The sequence below is a fragment of the Mixophyes fleayi genome, chromosome 11 (genome assembly GCF_038048845.1).
Source record: "Mixophyes fleayi isolate aMixFle1 chromosome 11, aMixFle1.hap1, whole genome shotgun sequence".
In the NCBI taxonomy this organism is placed as follows: Eukaryota; Metazoa; Chordata; class Amphibia; order Anura; family Limnodynastidae; genus Mixophyes; species Mixophyes fleayi.
Window position 1 is genome coordinate 70602269 of NC_134412.1, and position 24544 is coordinate 70626812.

The following is a 24544-nucleotide window of genomic DNA, read 5'->3' on the forward strand; positions in this document are numbered from 1 at the left end:
AAATTGCTTTTTTTTATAAACTGCGCAGGTCTGGTACGGGACATTGGGGGAGGACATGTCCCGTGAAAGAGAGAAGAATCTTCAGTGTATGACTGCATACATTCTGCTAAAAGGTGCATCTAAATATAGTAGACATGGACTGGGAAAAAAAATCAACATTTAGGTATCTTAAATTGAATTTAGGACACAAACAACGCCTTTCAGCACTTGACATACCAACATACATATAGTGTGGATAAAAGCCAACCAGCTAAAGCAAAAAAAAGCTATTTCAATCAGTATTCATAATGAAATGTAGTACATAAAATGCGTTACCTTCGTAGCTGGAAAAGAAGGCTTCTGCCTCATCTTTCACATCCAAGCGAAAGGTTTCAGGAAAAAAATCTGCCATTTTCAGCATTCTACTGTGAAGGACAAATTTATATTGAATATCACATAGAACGTGAAGGTGGACGCTCACAATAGCTTAAACGTTTGTGTTTTCTTCACTGGAGGTGATATATACGATGCGCGCCTGATGCAGACCTTGTTGCGCCAGTACCTCAATGGTCCAGTCAGCGCACACATGGTGTCAACTGATGGAGACTAAAGTTCACATTTCTGCCTCTTGGTAAATTGAATGTATTCGCTGCCGCATAGAGCTCTATGGGGACATTGATAAACAGCTAACACTGGCTTAACGACAGCGATAGCAGTGATATCGTCAGAGTTAACCTATTCATAAACTGAGTGAACCAAAAAGTAGGTCTATCTCCAGCGAACAAAGGCTTATCAGTTAAGTTGATAAATAAGGCCGATGAAACACGCAGCTTTGAATACTTAAATATTTGGGGGTATATTTACTAAACTGCGGGTTTGAAAAAATGGAGATATTGCCTATAGCAACCAATCAGATGCTAGCTATCATTTTGTAGAATGTACCAAACAAATGATAACTAGAATCTGATTGATTGCTATAGGCAATATCTCCACTTTTTCAAACCCGCAGTTTAGTAAATATACCCCTAGGAGTCCTGGCAAGACATGAGACAATGAGTTTTTGTGAACACAGTCTTCCATGTAAGGAAAACTTACTAGTCATATTTATGTTTTAATTATATATTGGAGAGGGAACCAACAGAACGATATCAATTAGCCTCACACCTTATAGTATTATATAGCCTATGTGCCCTAATCCATCCTGCGGATGGAGCTCGTTTACATGTATGTCTATTATAAGTAGAATTAGGTGCTCACCTGGTTTTGTTGATTTTTTCCATGACCCTTTCATATTCCCTCAGGCTGCATAAAAGCCCAATCTTGGTGGTGAGCACTTTATTGTTGGGTATTTGATACAGAAGTTGTTCACCTCAAAAATAGAAAAACAATGAATACAGTGAAAGCTCTATTGTACATCCAAATTTGCACCCCCCCCCCCCCTCATTCCCTCAGACGATTATCATATTATTTTGCTGTACAGATGTACTTTGCAGTGGAAACTCTACAACTTTACCCGCATACACAGTTTAACACAATAAACTACTGTGCTCAATTGCAGAATGCTTTGTATATTTTCCCCAATAAATTCCCTGAAGTTATTTTTAGAATTTTGCACATATTGAATTTTCCTCTTGTCCTTTGAACAATTTATTATGGGATGTTACTGTAAGGAAAAGACAAATGAAATATTCAGAAACCTTAAATGCGTACCCCCAATTATACTCTTTTGGCAGAAAAAAGAACCAGCTCTCTTGTAACATTTAAACATGCTTTTTTGTTTAAACTTAATAATGAGCTGTCATCAGAGTTTTTACTAATTATTTTGCTGTGTTGATGAGATGGCTTTTAACAGAACAGGTGTGGCGGCGAGAACGGCAGATACTTGACGCCGGTGGGGTAATCCCTGTCGGTAGCCCAGAAAACTATGTAGAGCAAAGTGAAAAAAGCTCAATTGCCACTTTTCATGGGCAAAAGGGACCTTGGCTGGAATATTAATAATTATATTATTAATAATAATAATAATAATAATAATAATAATAATAATAATAATAATACTTAATAAAGGGTTTTGCACAACGTATTCATCCGGAATACTTAAGACCATACTTGCCTACTCTCCCAGAATTCCAGGGAGGATCCCGAATTTCAGGGAGTCCTCAAGGACTCACGGAAGAGTAGGCAAACCTCCCGCATTTGCTGAAATTCACAGCAGTGAATGGAGGGGGCGGGACTTAAGCGTGCCGTTAAGCTCCGCCCCCTCCATTCAATGCTGTGACTTTCGGCTGTTTACAGTGGGGGCGGGGCTATGGTGACGCGACAATGTCACCATGCTCTCCTCCTACCACATGTCACATGACTTCTCCCCCGGAGATCTCCCGGGGGAGAAATCTTAAAAGTTGGCATGTAGGCTTAAGACATTTCAAACATCTTAGGCATCCTGCATTATGGAGCATAGTAACTGCCCACTTATCGTGTGTATCTCACTTGGCGACATTCTTTCTGAGCTGTAATTAGGGGTACGGGAGGGTAACACTATGAAGAACACCTTTTGACTGCTGTATGAGGGGGGCACTAATTTGTGTGGCTGGTTTTCCAAAGGTGAAAACCCCCATGTAGGGAATTAATATTTCAGTAAGTAAGACTCAGTCATACAATATATAAGTTTCATGAAGAACGTTTAAGGTCATGCTTAGCAATGTTGTGTATAGTCAGAGAGTGAATGACACATGAAATAGACAGTCTCTTACCTTCCCGGAAGGCATAATAAGTGGCTGAGCTCTTGGTCTCACACCATTTCAACTTGTAATCATCTCTCTTGTTGTCCTGGATGCGCTGCCAGCCTTTGTTAAGGCAATACGCACTTACCCTGGAAGCAAAGCTTTATTAACTGTCTGCTGACCAGAACTTTATAAGTTTCACATATTAAAGTCTAACTTAGCAAACTCAACATACCGGTATATACAGAAGAGAGAACACGTCATGCATTTTTGAAAAAGCTAACATTAATACTATAACCTGAATAAACACCTAATCGCAATGTAGAATTATTTACCTAAATTATATTTTACAGTATTAATACTGTACCCCTTCTCTCTGCTTGGCTCCTCCTGTTATAATGCCTTATTTGTATTATGTAAATTAGCTTTAGCCATGGGACTGTCCTGTGGGCTAAAGATGCTGTGACAATAATCTGCTGTGATTATTCCAAAAACTCATAATTTCCCTACATCAATGTTGTTACAAAACGTTACTCAGCAGTACAAAGAGCATGTTTCTGCCAGTACACAGAATGCTTGTAGAAAGGGGGAGTGGCCATGGCACAATGCGGAGGTGGACACACAAGGGGGTGTGTCTAGTGCCCCTACAATTCTAGGCCACCCTTAGCTCTCCTCTACTCCCTTAAAGTCTCATATGTAGCGTGGTGCACACTGCACCCATTCAGCACTGCCCTAAATAGGGACAGTTGGCAGGTATGTAATACTATTGAATTTTTTACACCTGCCTAGAAGATAGCTGACTTCCTGCAGACATCTAAAAAGGTGAATTTAGAAAAGATCATATAGATTTAAAACACACATAACATTTTACATATGTTTAGTTGTAAGTTGTCTGTTCATGTTACATAGAAACATAGAGTTTGATGGCATATAAGAACCACTTGGCCCATCTAGTCAGCCCATTTTTTTAAACTATGGCAACCTCAACCCCTATTTGATCCTTAGTTCTTTGTAAGGATATTCTTATGTCTATCCCAATCATGTTTAAATTGCTATAACTTTATTAGCCTCTACCACCTCTGATAGGAGGCTATTCCACTTACCCACTACCCTTTCTGTGAAGTAGTTGTTCCTCAAATTTCCTCTGAACCTACTTCCCTCCAGTGTCAGTACATGTCCTTATGTTCTAATACTTCTCTTCCTTTGAAGAATGTTTCCCTCCTGCACCTTGTTATAACCCCTCATATATTTTAATGTTTCTATCATGTCCCCTCTTTCTCTTCCCTGCTCCATACTATACATATTAAAATCTTTTAGTCTTTCCAGGTAAGGCCATGGTATAAGCCATGCACCATTTTAGTTGCCCTTCTTTGTACAGTCTCTAATGTATTTATATCCTTTTGGAGATAAGGCCTCCAGAACTGAATACAGTATTCTAGATGAGGCCGTACCAATGACGTATACAGTGGTATTATTATTTATTTATTTCTACCACTGATTCCTCTCCCTATACCATCAAGTATCTGACTTGGCTTTCTCATTGCTTTGAATGTGTTCCTTGTGCAGTTGCAAATTTTGAAACAAAGTAAGCAAGAAAGATGGTAAATACTTCAACGGTTTCCAACCTTATCATTAATTTGCTGTACGTCTTCACCTGCAATTTTAACAATTCTCATTTCTTTATCTTTCTGCGGTACTTCTTTGTTGTTCCCCAAAAGTCTTTATATCATCCAAACAGATGTACTAAGTTTTGTTTCCCTTGGATATGACTCAGCTTTATACATAGGATACAATTGTATCCACAGAACCGTTTTTTTGCGTTGTATTCAAGGGCAACAAAAAAAAAAATCAAGCTGTATGATATAAAGGATTTGGTGGAAAACACAGAAGAAAGCAGAGCAATGGATGCATTTAGTAAAAATTGCAGGGAGGGTGGCGTGTACCAATAACTTACTTAATACTTTTTGGTCTACTCTCCTGGGAGTCCGGGACGACTCCCAGATTCAAGAGTCTTCAGGGGTAAATATATCAAGCTGAGAGTTTGCCGGTGGGTTTGAAAAGTGGAGATGTTGCCTATAGCAACCAATCAGATTCTAGCTGTCATGTTGTAGAATGCACTAAATAAATGATAGCTAGAATCTGATTGGGTTTGCAAACCCGCCGGAAAACTTTCAGCTTGATACATTTACCCCCAGGACTTTTCATGAAAGTAGGCTAGTATGACCAATCAATTGATTGGTCATACAAAGTCAACATTTGGCTATTGCAGAATTCCATTTTCCATTTTGGTCAGCTAGTTGTGAGCATTCATGCACCCAAATGAAAAATAAATACAGTTCTAGATCTTGCAATAGAAAGTAAGTAAACAAGAGTGATGTCCAGAGTCCTTTAAGCATCCCTGCAGATAAAATATTTATTTTTAGCACATCAAACCTCCATTCCCTCCAATAAGAATATTCTCTAGAGAGAAATATTGAGCGCCTAATTATACCTTCATTGTTTACTTTGCAAATTCCAGATTGCTGTTCCTGTTTGCTTTATATAGAGAGTATGATGTCATATACTTGTAACTCTTTCTTGCCTGCATTATGACCCAGATTTTTATCCTTCAGTCATGCTTAAGTGATCACACATGATACAGTGTACCTACACAGAAGTCATTTCTTAAAATACTGTAGGTTTTGATTTTCTAAAATAAACATAAAGGTTCTATTAATCAAAAAAGTATTAACAGCCTGTCCGCCATGCCTGTCAAATTTCATCTAGAGGAGAAGTGAAGATATATTATTAGAAATGTAGATTTTAGATGCAAATGATCATAAAACAGAGCTTACCGTGTATAGCTACAAACACCGTAAAGCACTGTTGGTATGTGGTATAAAGAGAGAGATTAATGCCATTATAAAGTTTGGAGCCAGACAGATCCTCCTGGAACCAATAAAGGAATTTATCCATACAAAGCTATATATAAAAGTGTATGTTTTCACTGCAAGTAAAAAGAAGTTAACACAGCCTTTCCAAAGATAATGGACCTATTTATTAAGCCATAAACCATGCAGAAACGGCTTTTTCCGCATGGTTTAGGCATTTTTAAGGATTACCTCTATCGAACAAAAGCCTAATGCAGGTAATATCATAGATATCTGCTGCATTAGGCTAAGTTTTGCATTAATCCGCATTCACCATAATTTTCAATGGTGACTCCAGTCTGGGCCAATATAAGAAGCTCCAAAAAGGCTAACTTTTCGGTGTTAACCCCCAATGTTGTTAGCCATTCTACCCTATGGGCAGAGCATCGCAGGAGAGGGATCTTTGGCTCCCTCCCCGCCGCCTTCCTGCTCTTACCTCCGTTAACTACCACAAAATGGCTCTGCATACGCACGACCTAATGTCGCACATGCACTGTATAGACTCTAGGTCATAACCTGCAGTTGTTAGTTTAGTAAAGTCGTCGTTGGACAGACTGTCCCCACTATAGTTCCACCACAGGTAGACAGCCACAGGTGGCCTAAACCTGGTTGTACATGTGTATAACACTTGTCATCTTCTTTGTTCTCATAAAGTCAAAACCCAAAACAGTCACACAGCCTAAGCAGCCCATAATTAGATAGTAAAGCCTTCTCATCCCCAGAGATTAATATCGCCCTCCAAAAACGGGTTAACCTGACACTTCTACCATGTATACTTAACAGGCTGGATCTCTGCTGTCATGGTAGGGAGATGCCTAAACTTATAAAGAATATAATCATTATGGGATTACACTTAGAATTCTTGCAAATAATTAGGCAAAATTTGTCAGAATCACAACAACCATAATTTCTGGGTCTTCCTACAACCTTAGTCCTGAACCACAAGAAGCACAACTCTACTCCACATCATAGGCACGTTGTGAATCCTGACTCGGTGACATCACTGGTTCCTCATTAATTAATAGCCTGAATATTGGTTCCTCCTGCAAAATAACTGCAACCACTGGGCCTAACTTCCTAAGCGCACGTGTTGTGCACTACAAAAGCCCTTGGGCACATCAAGGTGCACACCTGCCCTCTGCTCCTGGTTGACACCTCCACAATCCAGAAGTGTGCCCTATACCCTTTTCATACTGCAACCTCGACCTGGGTTTTTGACTCCAGGTCTAATTCCCGGGGGGCACACGACCCGGGTCGCCCGCGCTATGAATGGTGAGACCCGGCTTTTTCAACCCTTTTTCACCAGACATAATGTTACAGTTTAAAAAAAAAATTAAACATCACAAGAGGAGCCAATCAGAGCTCCTCTTGTGATGTTGCCATGGAGACCCGGGTAGACCTGTGTTCAGTATAAACAGGGTCTACCTGGGAATTTGACAGGTAAGAGCCTCTGCCGCCCCGGCAATATCCCAGGTTCATATACCCGGTATATTGCCTGGGCGGTGGTATGAAAGCAGTATACGTGTGAGGAGAGGCGGAAAAGTTTCAAGATGGGCACTTTGCAAAAATTTCCTACCACTTAATTTCCAACCCTTTCAAAAAAAATTGTTTTTCACTTACAATATTGCTCAGTTCAGCCTCATTTGCGTCCTAAATTAATCATGAGTGTGAGGACACAACGGAAATGGTTTTATTCCATGTGTGTGAAGTTTTTAATTACAAAGTGTTTCTAAAAATGCATTGTGGAGGCACAGAATGGGTGGAATTTCAAAGAATCAGCTCTGAGCTGGTCCTTTTGCGGAGTGAAAACAGCCATGAACTTCTGCATAACAAGTAACACCTCTATAAACGTACCATCTACACCTCAGTATCTCATTTCAGTAATCTTACATCTCATTTCTGCACTGCTCTGCAATACCAGGGCTCCAGTGCTTTTACTACGAAGTGTGCAAACTTGCTCTCACAATGTATGCATTAATGTGAATTTGCTGAGTGTTGAAGTATGATATACTTGGGACGCAGCAACGGGCAGATTCTTATGAAGCCAGTAGAGGGCGCCCTGCTTTCACTCACAGGGGTTATGTTTGTCCTTTATTATTTTATTGCTCTCTTTACAGTTGAGAGACTTTGACACAAAGACGGTTGCCTACGAAAGCATGCTGGTTGCAAAATGTGATTAAAACTTAAGTAAATATGGAACACAAAAATAAACTGCCTGTGAGAATATGCATATTTACCTTGACCTGCTCAACAGGTTACAGAGACATTGGAAAAATTAGTGCGACTATTTGCAAATGATTCACCAGTGATTTTGTAGTGCATTGTGAGCCAACGTTCAGACATTGAGCTCACGCTGTGCATGTAAATAGCTACTGTGCATTTGGATGTGTTTGAGTCACTATTAATAATAGGAAATCCCTATTTCAGCACTCAAACTAAAACACGATGCAAAACAACAATGTCCAATTAGAAATTTTTACAGCTCCTTGTTTCCAATGTTCCACAATCCGTTGTGGACGACTCTAGAAATTAATAAAAAGAAGGAAAAGGCCGCTCAGTGTACAATATTCGACACTACTGGGTATAATCATATAAAAAGCAGCGCACATTATTAATAAGATAACATGCTTATCTGTAGACGACTTCCTTAAAGTCGATCTTCCGTTGTGATAAAATGAAATGTAACCATTCTGAGATACCAATTAAAAACCTTAACAAAGAGTAAGGATAACGAAGGCTTATCTGAGCAGGAGGCAGCTCCGAGTCCGATTATGTGATCTCTCTTGTCTGGACTGAACACACAGCTTTCCTCGTCTCAGCAAATAAATGACAATGTCACCATAAACTGTGAGGGCAGCAACCCTACGCATTTCACCCCTCGAACTTCATCATGGGTATGGCCAGCCTCACTCTTCACAGTTTTTATCATCTCTGCAGCACTTACAGATGCAAACAATCCTGCACTGAATGTCCACGTCATTCGTAATTCAATGATGCCGCTCGCGACCAGCTTTAACTAATCAATTGATAAAGACCTGGTGGTATATTTACTAAACTACGGATTTGAAAAAGTGAAGATGTTGCCTATAGCAACCAATCAAATTCTAGTTAGCATTTATTTAGTGCATTCTAAAAAATGACAGCTAGAATCTGATTGGTTGCTATAGGCAACATCTCCACTTTTTCAAACCCGCAGTTTATTAAACATGCCGCCTGTGGTGTGTAGTGAAAACATTAAACCGTTTCGTATACCTCAAACACATCAATAACCGAGGCCAAATATTTACAGCTTAAATCAGGCTTATATACCATATTACATGGATTTTAAGAGACTATAGATATATAAAACACTTAGTAAAGTTTCAAACTAACTAGTAGAACCCACTATCGAATGAAGAATAACGATCTTGTGCAGGGTAGTATACATAGTAAGATTATTTGTTACAGCACAATACAAATAGTATTTCAAAATCAAAACTACGTCATTCCGCTCATTCAGTCCCACTGGGGACAAGGAATCAAATTCAAAGATCCAAAAGGATTCACTCTTAATAAACTTAAGATCACAACCTCCACCTATCTTTTTCTGTGGGACCTGCTCTATACCCTAAAAAGTTAAACCATTAAAGTTATTTCCATGTACCAATGAGAAGTGCTGCGATAGGCTGTGTATGGTTAGGCCATTTTTTATATTGCGTAGATGGTCTTGTATTCTTACTTTTGTCCTGCCAATATATATTAAGCCACAATTGCATCCTATCATGTAAAGCACATGTGTGGAAGGTTGTTTTGAGTCAAAGTCCTTATCAGTTGCAGACAAAACACTTTACATGCTCTTTTGAGAATGACCCTTAACCTCAGGTTCAGTGATGGACAACCTGATACATTTCAAAGGTCACATGGTGCGGTCACTCTAACATTCAAAAAGGCCGTACATTACCTTTAATCACAGTAATAAGTTAAAACAATACATTTAATCACAGAAAGACACCGATCTGTAATAACATATCAGCAGGCATTTCAAAATCAGTGTTACAAGTTATAACAATCAAATCTGACAAGCAAAAAGGAGCTGAGAGCCCCAGGTGAGGGCTTGGAGGACCACATAGTTGATCTGTATTTATCCATACATATCACACAGTGTACTCTGGCCCTGCATAAACCATTACCCACTAAGCTTTATTTATGGATGGACGTTTCTCTCATAGCCACTGAGGAAACCCAGGGTCAGAGATTTCTGTGGCATTGGATTTATAATGACTTTTGTTCTTACAGTTTTAAATGACCAAGTTTAAATCTCTACGGTTTAATATTTTATTTATATTTGTCATTGACTCAATGCATTTTTTAGTTACTAAGAATTGTACAGAACCATCGTAATCATAAGAACCAAAATTTAAATTTTCACATAAAGGGTTATGCATACAAAAACGAAAACAAAAGGTAGCACACAATCAAATTGAAGTTCAAAGAACTAAATTGTGTTGAAAAAACATGATATACATTATAGTGGAGAGGAGATGATGGCAGATGTTTCAAGGCCTAAGTCCTTTTCTCAGTGCACTCTCCGTGGGTGTATTTCAATAGCCTTAAAAACTACATGTAAAACACATATAGGTATGTGGCCTTAATTGTGTTCACTATTCTGAAAAAGCCGGGAAGCCCTATCATGAATAACATAGTCCTGACACTATTGTTGTGTAGCAAAGATGGATTTTGTAACAACATGATGATTTTCTGCACCCAAAAACCCTGCTACTAATGTTGAGCTGAGTTGATTTATTGAAATACCCTGACAAAGAGACATCAGTAATGGGACGGCTCCCTATGTAGCAGAGCCCCCAACCTTCTAAAGACTATTCCCAGTTATCGCTAGCAATTTCTTTGGCTGGGGGTCTCTGGCAAAGGCTTCCCGTGGATGCAGAAGCCTATTTACTATAATCAGCAAGTATTTGCACTCTGAAGGGCATATCTCTGCCTGTTTTCAGGTCTGCAGCGACTCACAATCCTGTACTCGGTATATGTTTGAATGGTCCTTCCCTCCCTTGTCAGACCCCTTCAAGCGCAAGCGTGAATATGTGCAAACCTGCATGGGCCCTTTTCATGTGGGCACGCACAGAGGGAAATAACGCAATTTATGCTACGCAAACAGGCATATGTTCATTAGCCCCATAGTTTGCATTTGGAGCATATAGTTTGTTACATGAGGATTTTATGGAGGTTTGTGCGAAGAATATATTGGAGTATATGGTTACATATGTGAAGTAATACAGGAGTATATGATTGCATATGTGGAGTAATACAGGAGTATATGGTTGCATTGTGGTTGTGGTAATAATGGAGTTTGTGCTACACTTGTGGTAATAATGGAGTATGTGGTGATAATGGAGTTTGAGATATACATTGTTATGAGCCGCGGCGGTATCCAGAGCTCCCCGCTGTCATCCGGCGTCCCGGCCATCGTCATGACGACCGGGACGTCACTTCCGCCTTACCCCGACCGTTGCCAGGGCAACGGCCGGGACGCTTTGAAAGGCAGCGTCGCGTCCCGGCATTCAGGGAAGCCGGGCGCGTGCGCTAATCAATACTTTAGCCAGGTGGCTAAATGAAGGTCCTGCCCCCAGTCCCTTTCTATTGGCTGGGGCAAATTTTTAAGGCAGGGAGAGACAATCCTCCCCTGCCGGTTATAGTTCCTGCTTGCATACTAAGCCTGCTGTGTACCTTTGCTCCCTGTGTATCTTTTGGATTCTGATTACTGTTGCCGTCCCTTGCTTGTTTACTGACTTCGTTTGTTTGCCTGTGCCCATTGACCTTTGCCTGGACTCCTACGCTGCCGATTTGCCTGTGACCTCTGACCCCGGTTTTGCGTACTGGATATTCTGTCTGCTGCCGGCCTCAACCCTTGCCTGGACCTCACTCTGCCATTGCTCCTACCCTCTATCGCTGGGTTCCCCTCAGTCAGCGCACAATTCACGAACCTCAGCTGTCTGCGGCCAAGCCTGTCCCCGTCACTAGGGGCTCCAGCGAAAACCGGACTTCTGAGCAGACTCCGGGTCTTGTGTTGCGGGCTGTTGGGGTTCCTGACATACATGTGGCAATAACAACATACTTGCCAACTCTCCCGGAAAGTCTGGGAGACTCCCGAAATTCGGGTCAGTCTCCCGGGCTCCCGCGAGAGCTGGCATTTCTCCCACATCCTGGAATTCATTTTAAGCGATTCTCGGTGAATCGAGCCATTTTGGCCCTGTCCCCGCGAAAAAACATCATTTACATCAACCGTCAAATGACGCGATTGGCCGCACCCCGCCCCTCCTGCCCTCCAGTCACGCCCCTCTCCCAGAAACAAGTTTCCGGGAGTAGGTAAGTATGAATAACAGTGATTGTGAAATATACGTGAGAGCATGTGGTTTATGTTATAGTTAGTACTGTCCTGTTATATAAATAAAGGAGCAATTGTGCACTGGAAGCAGTAGTTAGTACTGAGCACAGGGTAAGTCATAGTTAGTCGAAATTGGAGTAATTGTATTTATAATAGAGTAATTGAGGTACTGCTGTGCACGTAATAATGCAGTTCATTTTATACTGGCAGCAGTATTGATCAAGATATATATAGGAGCAGTGATATATATCAGGACCAGCAGTGGTGTCTATTGAGAGCAAGCTCTATGTACTAGAATATTGCTTCGTCAAATAGGAATGCTGAGCTAATACTGCTAACATGGGGATTGTAATGGAATCTGGCATACGCATACACACATGCATGCACATATATGAGAAAAGTACTTGTACACATCTATAAAACAGGCAAATATTTAGTAAAGGAAACATGATAGTGTATTGTACCATCTATGCTAAACTGTTTTATACTATCAACATCATCAATATTTATTTATATAGCGCCAGCAAATTCCATAGCGCTTTACAATTTGGGACAAACACAATAATATGCAATACTGGGTATTACAAACAAAGAGGTGAGAAGACCCTGCTCGCAAGCTTACAATCTAAGGGACAATGGGAGTTTGATACGGGGATATGGGGTTAAGTCCACTTATTGCATTTCGGTCTAGCCAGATTATAAAGGTAAAAGTGAGTTGTATGCTATATCATCCAGTCACACAGCAATGTTGGTCAGAGGGTTGTTGTCTTGTGGAAGTTGTGCATAGATATATATATAAAATCTAAAATGAAGCTTGGCATCATCATGCAATCTGCCTAATATAAGTATTATTGTCCCTGTGATGTGTATCTAAGCATATATTGCTATCTATTTTTACTGTATAAATGTATAACAGAATCTGTTTGTAAGTGGCTGAAAGTAAATTATATGTACTGTATGTATGATTGTAAGTCCCACATCCCATATCTAGTATACCTGCTATGATATGTGTTTGAATGATATATAGTGATGCATACATTTAGCACATAGCTATGTTAGAGAAGAAAATGAATAGTATTTCTTGGGTAAACAGGAAACTGTGCTTGCGAGTGAGATTAGTTTCTAAATGGTCATTATTATCGATACTAGCCCCTCTTGGACAATAGCCCTTCCATTTACAGCATAAAAAATTGCATGACTATTTTATAGCTCACTGATCCTCAGCTGCTGCAGCGATGGTGGCCCGTGTGGTAAGAGTTACTTATTGCTTCGATGTGCCAGTCATATGTATGAGCTGGCTTGCCAGTTTGTACACTGATTAGATATTTGTATTAATGAGCAATTGTAAAGGTGTAACTAATAAAGTGGTCAATCAGTGCATGACCCATTACCTAGTACCTGGAGTCAACCTTCCCAATTTTGGAGCTACCCACCCTGTCCAATCAGACTCGCGCTCATTCTCAACTCTTTCAAGTGCTCTTTCAAAACCTTTTTACACACTTGCCTACCCAGCCCCAAGACAATACCCTACTCATGCTCCACCTGCCCCCTTCATGCTCTGTTTTCTACCCCAATGTTCCTAATGTTAACTCTCACAAGTTTGACCATCTCTATCTCCTATCTCCTCATCCTCTTTGTATTATTCCCTTTGCTCTAGCTGTGTCTTCTTATGTAGTTGTTTTCTCTATAGTCCCTTGTATTATTTTTACTGGTTCTTTTACTTCTCATGTCCCTTACTTATCTGTATTTTTTTTTCTATTTATTTTTTGTTGATTGTGCGGCGCTGCGGATTCTGTTGCGCCACATAAACAAATTAAGATAATTATGATGATGATAAATGACAAATCTCAATCACAAACCTTCTTGTAATATAATGGTGCTATAAATTTGTCAAAAGTTATAGAGATATAAGATATATTAAAAAAAATGTACCACTATATTAAAGGATCACTTTAGTTTTAGGTGCAGTTAGGTAAGATAAAGAAACATGTAATTACTGATTATCTTTTCAGTTTTTTAGTTTTGGGTGGATTTATCCTTTTAAAGATTTTTCACTTAGCTGCTTTATTTTAATTCACAAAAAAGCATATTAAATTTAGGGCACATTAAAGTTAATGGGAGTGCTTCTTAATTTAATTTAACTTAAATTAAATTGGTTTCATACTTAGACACTTAGGGCCTGAGTCATTAAGGAGAGCAAAGCCTAAAAAGGAGTAACTTTGGGAAAAAACCATGTTGCATTGTGCATTGGAGGGGGAGGTAAATTTAAAATGTGGGGACAGATTTATAATTGAGGTCGGGTGTGTTCTAGATCAACTTTAAATTTCAGTGTAAAAATAAAGCTAGCAAGTATTTGTCTGTTAGATGTAAAAACAGTCAGTATTTAACTTATGTGCAAAATAATAAACTAATTTGCACCCCTTGCATTGTGACATGGTTTGTCCCGGAGAACATTTACTACTTTTTTTGCCTTACTTCCCTTAATGACTCAGGCCCTTAATTTCTAAGTATGAAACCATATAGTTTATGAATTTTAGGTGCATCCTAGAAGCATTAAATTCTATTAAAAAGATAATTGCAGTGTACAATTATAGCCTGTCTGTCCTTATTAATTTCAGCTTCAACACTACACAAACATTCATTTTCCCTATTAGGTACTTACAACTGAGCACCATTGCCGCCCCCAATGTAAAAGTAGGATCCCGGCCCTCGTGGATCTTCTTGTTTCTTCTCTGCGAGATGAGATGGTTCGGAGGAAATCTTTAGGTTACCTGTGGATGTTTCCATTTTAGCTGCCTCTAAGGGCTCTGTATCGGAGGGCTCAAATCCAGCTGTTCAAGGCAAAACAAGTGATAAGATAAAGGCCAAGCTGTGCAACCCATTCATTTGTGCAGAAAACAAAAACTCTCCTGAGGTGTTATTTATAAACCCCATATCTGTCTGTGCCAGCCTAGTAAATAGACATATAACTATTAATAGACATATAACTCTTCATCCTCAGACCTGAATCTCATGTCAGCAGCAGACAAATATTGACTAAAATAAAAACAATGACAATAATTGTTGCATTCTGAATATAATGCAATCACTGGGCCTGATTCATTAAGGAAAATGAAGCAAAAAAATAAGTGACTTTGCACCTGGGCAAAACCATGTTGCATTGAGGGGTGTTGTAAATTTAAAATGTGAGGACAGATTTATAGTTGGGGTAGGGCATGTCCTAGATCAACTTTAAATGATCACCTCTTGGAGCTTTCTGGTCAATCAAGAGTGATAGTACTCTCACAATACAATTGCTTGGAGCAGGGGCGGATTGGCCATACAACCTACCGGGACTTTTCCCGGTAGGCCGCTGGCCTCAGGAGGCCGCTGCATGTATTTTTTCTTTTTAAAATAAAAAAAATTGTAAGTCCCCGCTCCCCCCGCCCCCGGAACGGGTGCTAGCGGAGGGGGTCTGTGTGATAGTGGATGGCTGGCCCCTCCTTCGGGACCAGCCACCTTCCTGAATGTGGCCGCGGCGCGGTTCCCTGTGTCTGGCTGCTTCCTCCTATCAGAGCTATAGACAGGAGTCACATGGGACGCCACCTGTCACGTCATGCACATCCCATGTGACTCCTATCTATAGCACTGATAGGAGGAAGCAGCCAGACATGCAGAGCGGCAGGAGAGGCTGTCTACATCTCTTAGACAGTGGAAGTTACAAGGTAAGTGTAAGTGGGAGGGGAGAGGAGAGGTATGTTAATACAGTGTGTGATTGGGGGGGCTTTTAGTATATAGATAGTGTGTGAGGGAAGGAGGGGTATGTTAATATAGTGTGTGAGTGTGATGAGGGGCTTTTAAAAAATAAAATAAAAAAATTAAATATATATATATATATATATATATATATATATATATATATATATATATAGTGTGGAGGGGGGTTCTTAATATTAAGTGCAAGGGATGGAAGGGAGGGGGGTTCTTAAAAGAGAGTGTGAGGAGGTTTCTTAATATCATTTATGTGGGAAGTAGGCTATTAAATTAATGGTGGTGTTTAGGTGGGGGCTAATTATTTAATGGGTAATATCTTATTTGTGGGATGATGGTGGGGCAATTTCATTTATTGGTGGGGCCTATTAGTTTAAGATGGGAAAGCTTGGGGTCTATTAATTGAATGTGGTGCTGAGTTTGGGGAGAAGATGGCTATTTAGTAAATGTATATGCTATTGATTTAATGCCGGGGATGGTTGGAGTTTTCTAAATTTCATGTACCCATTTTTTTTCCAAATAGGTCCTCAAACATTCCAGGATCCAGACAAGCAGCAACTGAGCTAAAGACACCAGCAGCTACAGGAGGTGAAAATGACAAGAACAGGACATACGTATACAGGTACACACACTGGGCACACATACTCTGGGCACACACACGGGCAGACACACTGGGTGCACACACATACTGAGCCTCGCCTACAATTTATTTGGCCCCTCCCACATGAGGCCACTTTCAGACTTTTTTCCAGGGCCACCTTAAGTTACCAATCCGCCCCTGGCTTGGAGGCATAGCCTAGTGATAAGGGGTATGTCTGGCATGTGGGCAGGGGTATTACATGATTGAATGCCTCAACAGGGCTGAGAATATAGGGCTATTCAAAAACAATGAACCAATTTCATTACGCAATATGTTATTAAGGAAAAGTAAAACAAAACTCCAGCCAAGTCATACATTTTCTACTCATAATCAAGTTTTATTTCCTGTATTACAAGTGTTCAATGTGATTTTAGTTCTCAAGCATCGTCATGAAATAACTTAGAAACCTTCTCTTTCAAATGGTCAGTGACTTATTTCATGACGATGACTTATTTCATGACGATGCTTGAGAACTGAAATCACATTGAACACTTGTAATACAGGAAATAAATCTTGATTATGAGTAGAATATTTGTGACTTGGCTGGAGTTTTGTTTTACGTTTCCTTAATAAAATATTGCGTAATGAAATCGGTTCATTATTTTTGAACAGCCCTGTATGACAGAGAAGTCTCCAGGGTCTATTTAACAAGGTTGGGCGATATTAAAGGTGTTTTTACCAATAAAATGTTTCCAGGGCAGCTGTGCTTAGCTCCCTGGCGATACTGGCTGGCAGCAGTAAGCGGTCCGTTACCGCGTCACCAGCCAGTGCAGGGTCCCTCTCCGCATGTGTGACACAGCATTGCCAGAAATTCTTCCAATTCCATTTTCACCAAAATTAAAACAATAGAGTAAAAAAATCATAATTAGTTTTACTAAAGAAAAATGCTTTATTTAAATTATAGAGCATTTTTTTCTAGCGTGAACTCTCCCCTATTGACGTCCTGAGACAGAGATAGGAGAGCAGCAGTGGCAATTGCTTTGCATGGGGAAGCTTCCCTGAGGCCCCCGGCGAAGACTATAGAGAAGCCCTGAACCTTGTTTTCGCCGTATTTATGACATTTAGCCCTTTGTTAAATAGACCCCACAGTGCCACAGGTCAACCCAAATATTAATGCAAGACTAGGGGCTAGATTTACTAAGCTGCGGGTTTAAAAAAGTGGGGATGTTGCCTATAGCAACCAATCAGATTCTAGCTTTCATCTATTTAGTACCTTCTACAAAATGACAGCTAGAATCTGATTGTTTGCTATAGGCAACATCCCCACTTTTTCAAACCCGCAGCTTAGTAAATCTAGCCCTAGGTCTTGGATCGTTTAAGAACATCATAAAGCCTTTTAGCAAGAGAATAGGTGTTACAAACTGGTTCAATTTGTGATTAGTCCACTTGTGCTTTAAGGACAGGGTTGTGAGCCATTGCCCTAAACTGTTGATTCTGTCAAACTGGCAAGTCATTTTTAGGTAGATTTGACTGTGGTCAAAGAGCCTATTGTATTCGATCTTAAAAACTGGGGAAACACAGGTGGGCAAAAAACCAAGTGAGCAGGGCCACAATGACCACTAGCAAATAGTAAGAGCATTATAATGTAAACAGCAGCTCAGAGTATTCATCTCATGTATTGTCCACTTATGTACTTTACCAACATTTGTATTCAAAAGGAAATACACATATGTTATTAGATTTCATATAATAGAGCAGATATAACCTGCCTTCTCGCGTATGAATGAAAGTAACAAAAAAATGTTTTCAATACACACCCAAAGTCCTGTAATATATGCACAATCAATGAAGAAAGCACTCAGCAGCTTCAGATGTGATTTTGCAATCAGCCAATCAGAAGCAGTTGTAAATGTTTTACCAATAAATCAGTAGGTTCAATTTAAAGTGATCACATATATATATTGTATAAAATAACTAGTCTCCTACCAGCCTACCACTAGGGACTTCTAGGTCATATATGAGGTTGCTTACGGAACATTTATGTATAATATAGTAGATATTTATGAAATTTGCAAAGGGAACAAATGAGACACATGCTATTTGATTGCTATCTTCCTCTTATGTCATAATGATGATGTCATGACATTGTGATGCAAGAAGAGAGCCAGTTTCGCACATAATAGCTGACAATTCCAATCTATCTGAACATGGCAACATCTTCCCATTTTAATAGGGAATAGTTAACCATTGCCAAGTGTTTTGCACTCACGCCTTTTCCAAGACCAAGTGCTTTGGTTTCAATCTGGTGTGACTGGCGTCAAGTAACAGTCTAGGGGCCTATTTATTAATTCACTCCTGCTGATCCGGTCATTTTTTCAGACAGGCAGAATGTTGCCCTAATTGTGGCTATCAACGGGGAATGTACATGGTGGGTATAGCTTCATGCAATAGCTTTGTGCAAACTATGAGCTAGTTGTGGCCACAAACCCAATTACATAAGGGATATGTGTGAGACCACTGATGTCACACATATCCTTTGCCCCAAGTTTTTATATTATGAACGGATTATCACACCTGAAAAAGAGAGACAGGGTGGCCTTTGGGAGAGATATAGGGAAGAGAAGGCAAACAATGGCAGCTCTAAAAAATGGTGAGATCTTCAAGCAGAGTAACTAGCACTATCAAAGAAATATAAAGAAACGTGGGTGTAAAATCCTATAACAAGAATATTTTTCACATTCGTCATACAAATCCAACTTGAAAACAATAGCGTTAGGGTCCCTTTAACTGAGCTTGGCCTTCACTTTGACTTTATTATTCTGTTCTTTAACTGAAACCAACGGGACCAGTTACCATGGCAAATTGTGGCTTTGTGATGCAATGTCCCAGCAATCACACATTGGTAGCCCAATGTATTACAGGTTAGTAGGATGACACATCAATCTCTATTCATGTGCCTGCTAGCAGGCAGGGTATAATCTGTGTGGTTAGTGTAAAAATGAAGATGGAAAATATGACGATGATGTTGAAGGCACAGTGTCAGGTGACTGGATGTTAGTCCTACCACTATCTATAGGAGTGGATGAAAGCAGAAAACAAATATCCCATACTTGCCAACTTTTTCCTCATTGTCTTCAGGGAAATCCCAGGGGAGGTGGGCATATGGGGACGGGGCTTGATGTATCGCATAATTTTGGCACCACCCCCTAAATGTCTGTCACAATTTTGCCCAATTACAGCAGGGGGTGGAGCTAAGTTGATGCGATAGATGTGTCATTAAGCCCCGCCCCCACTTATCTATTGCGGGGTCGAGAACCGGGAGGTTGCCCTGCTCTCCCAGGAGCCCAGAAGGTCTCCCAGAAATGTGGGAGTCTCCCGGGAGAGTAGGCAACTATGCGTTAAAGAAAAGCAGCTAATGAATCTCAAAAGACTAAAGTTGTCTTTTACATTTCTGTCTCCATTACTGAACTCATGTTGTCTTACCTGTCAGTCTTTGATTAAATCTTGGTCTCCATGAAAATGGCCACCTTCATAGGCATCAATACATGGACATAGGACACAATTTCTGAACTGTGTCATCATGCCACAGATGGCAAAGCCAACCACGTCTTGTACTGGCTCAGCGTCAGGGAGAATGCCAGACTCTTCAGGGAGTGAGGGAGATCACCCCTATTTCAGGGAGTCTCCCTGACATTCAGGGAGAGTTGGCAAAAATGAAATATCCTTGGAACTACTCCCACCCCATTTAAGCTGTCCCTTGTTCCTTCAGCCCTCTCCTTATTCTAAACATTAGTAAAGCCTAATAAAAAGTATTTTTCTGGTTTATCAGTGCGAACAAGTTTTAACAAAATTAATTTATTTGAATGTATACCTCCCACATTTAAGCAGGCAGTTTGGGACACAATAACTCCCTCTTACCCCCTTGGAGAGCCTCCAGTTTTAAAGGGAAGCATTTTGCGCATAACAGTTGCACTTCACTGGAGATGCACAATTCTAAGCACACTTTGCTCAAAGTAGTACAAAGCTGCAAAAGCCCAAAGGCAGGTGAGTCCAGCGATAGCAGGGGAAAATAAGTTAAATAATATGTAAGGGATCTACATAGACCCTAGAGACCTACATCAGGTTATAATGAGAGAGCACTGTACACTACCAAGATTGGAAGACATCTCCTACAAACCAGCAGGAGATAGAATCTTCAGTGTTCTTGATGCCCAATCTGGATATTGACAACAAGTGGTGGATAAAAAGAGCAATTCATTAATCACTTTTCAAACACCATGTTGGAGGTACAGATTATAGGCATAACATTTGAAATCACATCTGCGCAGGAAATATTCCAAAAAGGGTTCTTGAAATAATAGAAGGCCTACATGGGGAAGAAATGATCACTGATGCCAAATGACATTACAGTACATCTACCAGTGACAAGGGTCAGGTGAAAGGCAACAACTGAGGATGAGGTGCTACAGATAAAGATATACAAAATGTGTGAAGGATGGCTGTAAAGTAAAAGAAAGTGCGTTCCATAATCAACTACTGTTGGCACCTACGGGTGCTTATATATGGCTGACAGGATATGGATTCCTGAGTGTCTACATAGTGAAATATTGACAAAAACACGTCATGGTCACTTGGGAACAGTGTTGATCAAGAGTGAACGGTGCCAGTGATGAAGTGTCCTGGACACACATAAAGGAGGACATTGATAAATCGATAGCAAATTGTCAAATGCCAAGTTAATAAAAAAAATAAACAGCAAGTACCTTTAATGCCTTGAGAAATCCTAGAATGTGCAAGGCAAGTTTTGGGATCAGTGCTACAGTAGAAAAAAGGCAAGTTGCTCAAACAACTTATAACTGGCAAGTGGTGCAAATAAAAGGAGAGAATCACACAAGTGCAAAGAAAAGAAATAAAACGTAAATATTAAAAGCGACTCACAAGGCATAATAAACATAACAGGAGCATAAAAAGTATAAAATATTAGCCTCAAGTCACTTGAGGGTCACACTTTTCCCCATATACAATAGGGTTGCATATAGTATTCAGGAACGGAAAATGAAAAAACAGACAATTTATGACAAATGAAGAAATGAGAGACAAGTAAATTCAGCCTAGGTGATAGCTCATGAAATATCTTTAGAATTAGCCTCTAAAATACACGTGTCAGGAGATTGCAATTCAGCAAAGCATGAGTAGGAATATTGGGCCTGATTCATTAAGGATCTTAACTTAAGAAACTTCTTATTTCAGTCTCCTAGACAAAACCATGTTACAATGCAAGGGGTGCAATTAGATTTCTGTTTTGCACATAAGTTAAATACTGACTGTTTTTTCATGTAGCACCCAAATATCATCTTTAAATTTCAGTGTACAAATAAGCTATCAAGTATTTGTGTGCTACATGAAAAAACAGTCAGCATTGTAACATGGTTTTGTCCAGAAGACTGAAATAAGAAGTTTCTTAAGTTAGGATCCTTAATGAATCAGGCACATTGCCATTAATCCCAACACATATATGTACATCAGTCCTTCAATTAGCGCTATGCAACTCCAGAAGCACTGTAGCTACCCTACAAGTCATTGTAATCACATGGTAGGTAGAGTTGTCATAACTGGGTTGGTCAGTCAATCCTATCTGACAAGTGTTAACAAACACACTTCTAATGGTGTGTTAGAGCAAGGACAAAGTACAAGGTTTTGTCTGCAGTTTAACTAGAATTGTTTTACAACACCCAAGAGCCATTAAATGTGTTTTACAGACTTCTCTTTTAGGAAATGTTTTTGTAAGTGAAAACAGGACTTATCAATCATATTTATTTGTGTAGATCACAGAAATACAAAGAAAAAATCCCTGGGAGACTATTATGACAGAGCTGAGAAGCTACCAAACAGGAAATGTGAATGAAATGCAACACGGACTAAAAATAGACATATCTGGGGCATTGCAAAGCTGGCTCCAGTGGTCTCTGGGATGATTCACCTTGCAGCGTAATGAGGAAGATCAAGGCCTTTTCCCCTGGTTTTTAATCAGAGGACTTAGAAATAACGAGCTTTGCTTGCTGAAAAGCTGATTAACTGGTTTCTTTTCCTGGCTTTCTCCTTTAACGCTTCACTATATGGTGATGTTCTGATTATAATCTTGGCTTTTTTAATAGCTCCCTTGGCACAGTGCGGATAGCATGGATTTTAACTATTCCAGTGCTTGAATTTCCTGTACACTGTGTCATTAAAAAGGTTTATAGCATTTTACTGATACACTAAGATTTTCTCTTGCATTGCTATACGTCCATCTCTACCAAGAACTGATTTGCTCTAGGCCTCCAAACCAAGAAGGGCCACCTGGGTTACAATTGGTTCCGAACTGTTCTTTTTTTTTTAATGTAGGGGATAGACCCTGTACTAGGTTGAACCCTCATTTTGGCCTATAAATTTCCTCCGTTGAGTACTTAGCTCCATAAAGTGAGGTTATTAGGTTTTCCTGTTTGAGTTGCCCTCAGAAATAAGATCTAATCAGTATTGTGTGTGTCATTAGGGATACTAAGAGATTGTCCAGATTGACATCTCCTGGTAAAGTGTTAACAATTGATGGCTTTTAAAATACTATTCAGTAGATAAACAGCGTTATAACAGATAACACTTGCTTGCAGAACTGGATTATTACCAAATAGTAGAAAGGTAGAAATTTGGGGCCCCTAGCAAGTTATATCACTGCTAAGAGAACTTGATCCTGTCGGAAGCACTTTGCCCTCATGATTGGTCCACTGAGTGTCCCATTGCCAGCCAAAGGCCCCTTTACTGTGGTCTCATTGCACAGAACCCTCCATTGCAGAGACTCCATTGTCAGTCACTATGCAGTGGACTTCCACTTACCTGGTTTCAATAGAGCCCCCCTCCCCATCTGCACAAACCCCATTGTTAGGCACTCTACACAGTCCCCATCATTACATAGATTTAAGTCAAAGAGCAAGAGCACAGTTTGGTGCTTAAACCCAGTCCTCAAGAGCTACCAACAGATCATGTTTTCAACATTTCTGTCTGTAGAAACAGGTGGGGTAATTACTGACCCAAAAAATAGATTAACTCACCTGTGTATGATTAAAGAAATTCATAAAACATGAACTGTTGGTAGCTCTTGAGGACTGAGTTTAGGCACTTCTTCTTTATGCATTACACTATACTTTTCACCACAAATCTTCCATCCCTCCAACCGGATCCACATCTCCACACTACCCTCAATCCCCTTTTCTTGCACACTCTGGAATGTGGTATCGTTTATAACAAACTTGCTTCCATCCATGATTTAACAATTCTCCAAACTCCTTGTCAATACATAAAACTGGCTTACCTCCTCTGACACTATATCTCCTGTTGCTATATCCTACAGTGAACTTTACCTCAGTTACTCTCCCAGACCTGGAGACAGACAAGGTGGCGGAGTAGACATTATAGTAACTCCATGCGGCACCTTAAGAGTTATACGCTTGGAATCATCCTTCTCCTTATTTTCCTTTGTAATCCACACCATCCATCTTTATTTTCGCTCCATTTCATATTGCTGTAATTTATTGTCTCCCCAGAACTAGTCTCCCAGTTCCTTGAAAACTTCACTACCTGACTCACATATTCCCTGTTCTTTGAATATCTTACTCTTATACTGGTGATTTCAACATTCCTACTGACAACCCAACTGCTTACCACCCCAAAAGTCTGCTTACTTCCTTCTTTGGTCTGTCCCAGTGTACTTCATCTCACATCCATTGTGATGGACACACTCTTCACCTTGGCTTCTCCAGCTTGAGGTCCCTCTCCATTTGCCTTCATGACTCAGTTTTCTTTTGGTTAATTTTTCACCTATTCAACCACTCCTTAATTGTTATTATTATTATTATCATTTATTTGTTAGGCGCCACAAGATTTCCGCAGCGCCGTACACAGTACAAACAGTAGACTATACAGGGTTAAACAGGACAGAACAATAAACAAAAATACCAATGCTTCAGAAACTCCAGGCAGGCTGCTGCAATAAGCACGGAGCAGAAGAACAGGTGAGGAGACAGGAGGGAAGAGGGCCCTGCTCATGTGAGCTTACATCCTAAAGGAGGGTAGACAGAATCAGGCACAAGGGGAGCCAGAAGAGAGAAGGGAGAGCGAGTAGCGGAGTTGAGGGGTTAAGTAGATGGTCGGTAGGCTATGCAGAAGAGGTGAGTTTTTAGTGCACGTTTGAAGCAGC

The 24544-nt window shown here is 40.1% G+C and overlaps 1 protein-coding gene across 1 annotated transcript in view; it reads right to left on the minus strand.

Moving 5' to 3' along the window:
- Positions 1 to 7880, minus strand: part of TTLL10 (tubulin tyrosine ligase like 10) — a gene marked incomplete at its 5' end in the record, with an annotated part of 29963 nt that extends 22083 nt beyond the window's left edge. The window contains 4 exon segments of the mRNA XM_075190657.1: positions 316 to 404; positions 1237 to 1348; positions 2727 to 2845; positions 7843 to 7880. Coding sequence (XP_075046758.1) covers positions 316 to 404; positions 1237 to 1348; positions 2727 to 2845; positions 7843 to 7880 — 358 coding nt within the window.
- Between the last annotated feature and the right edge of the window lie 16664 nt (positions 7881 to 24544).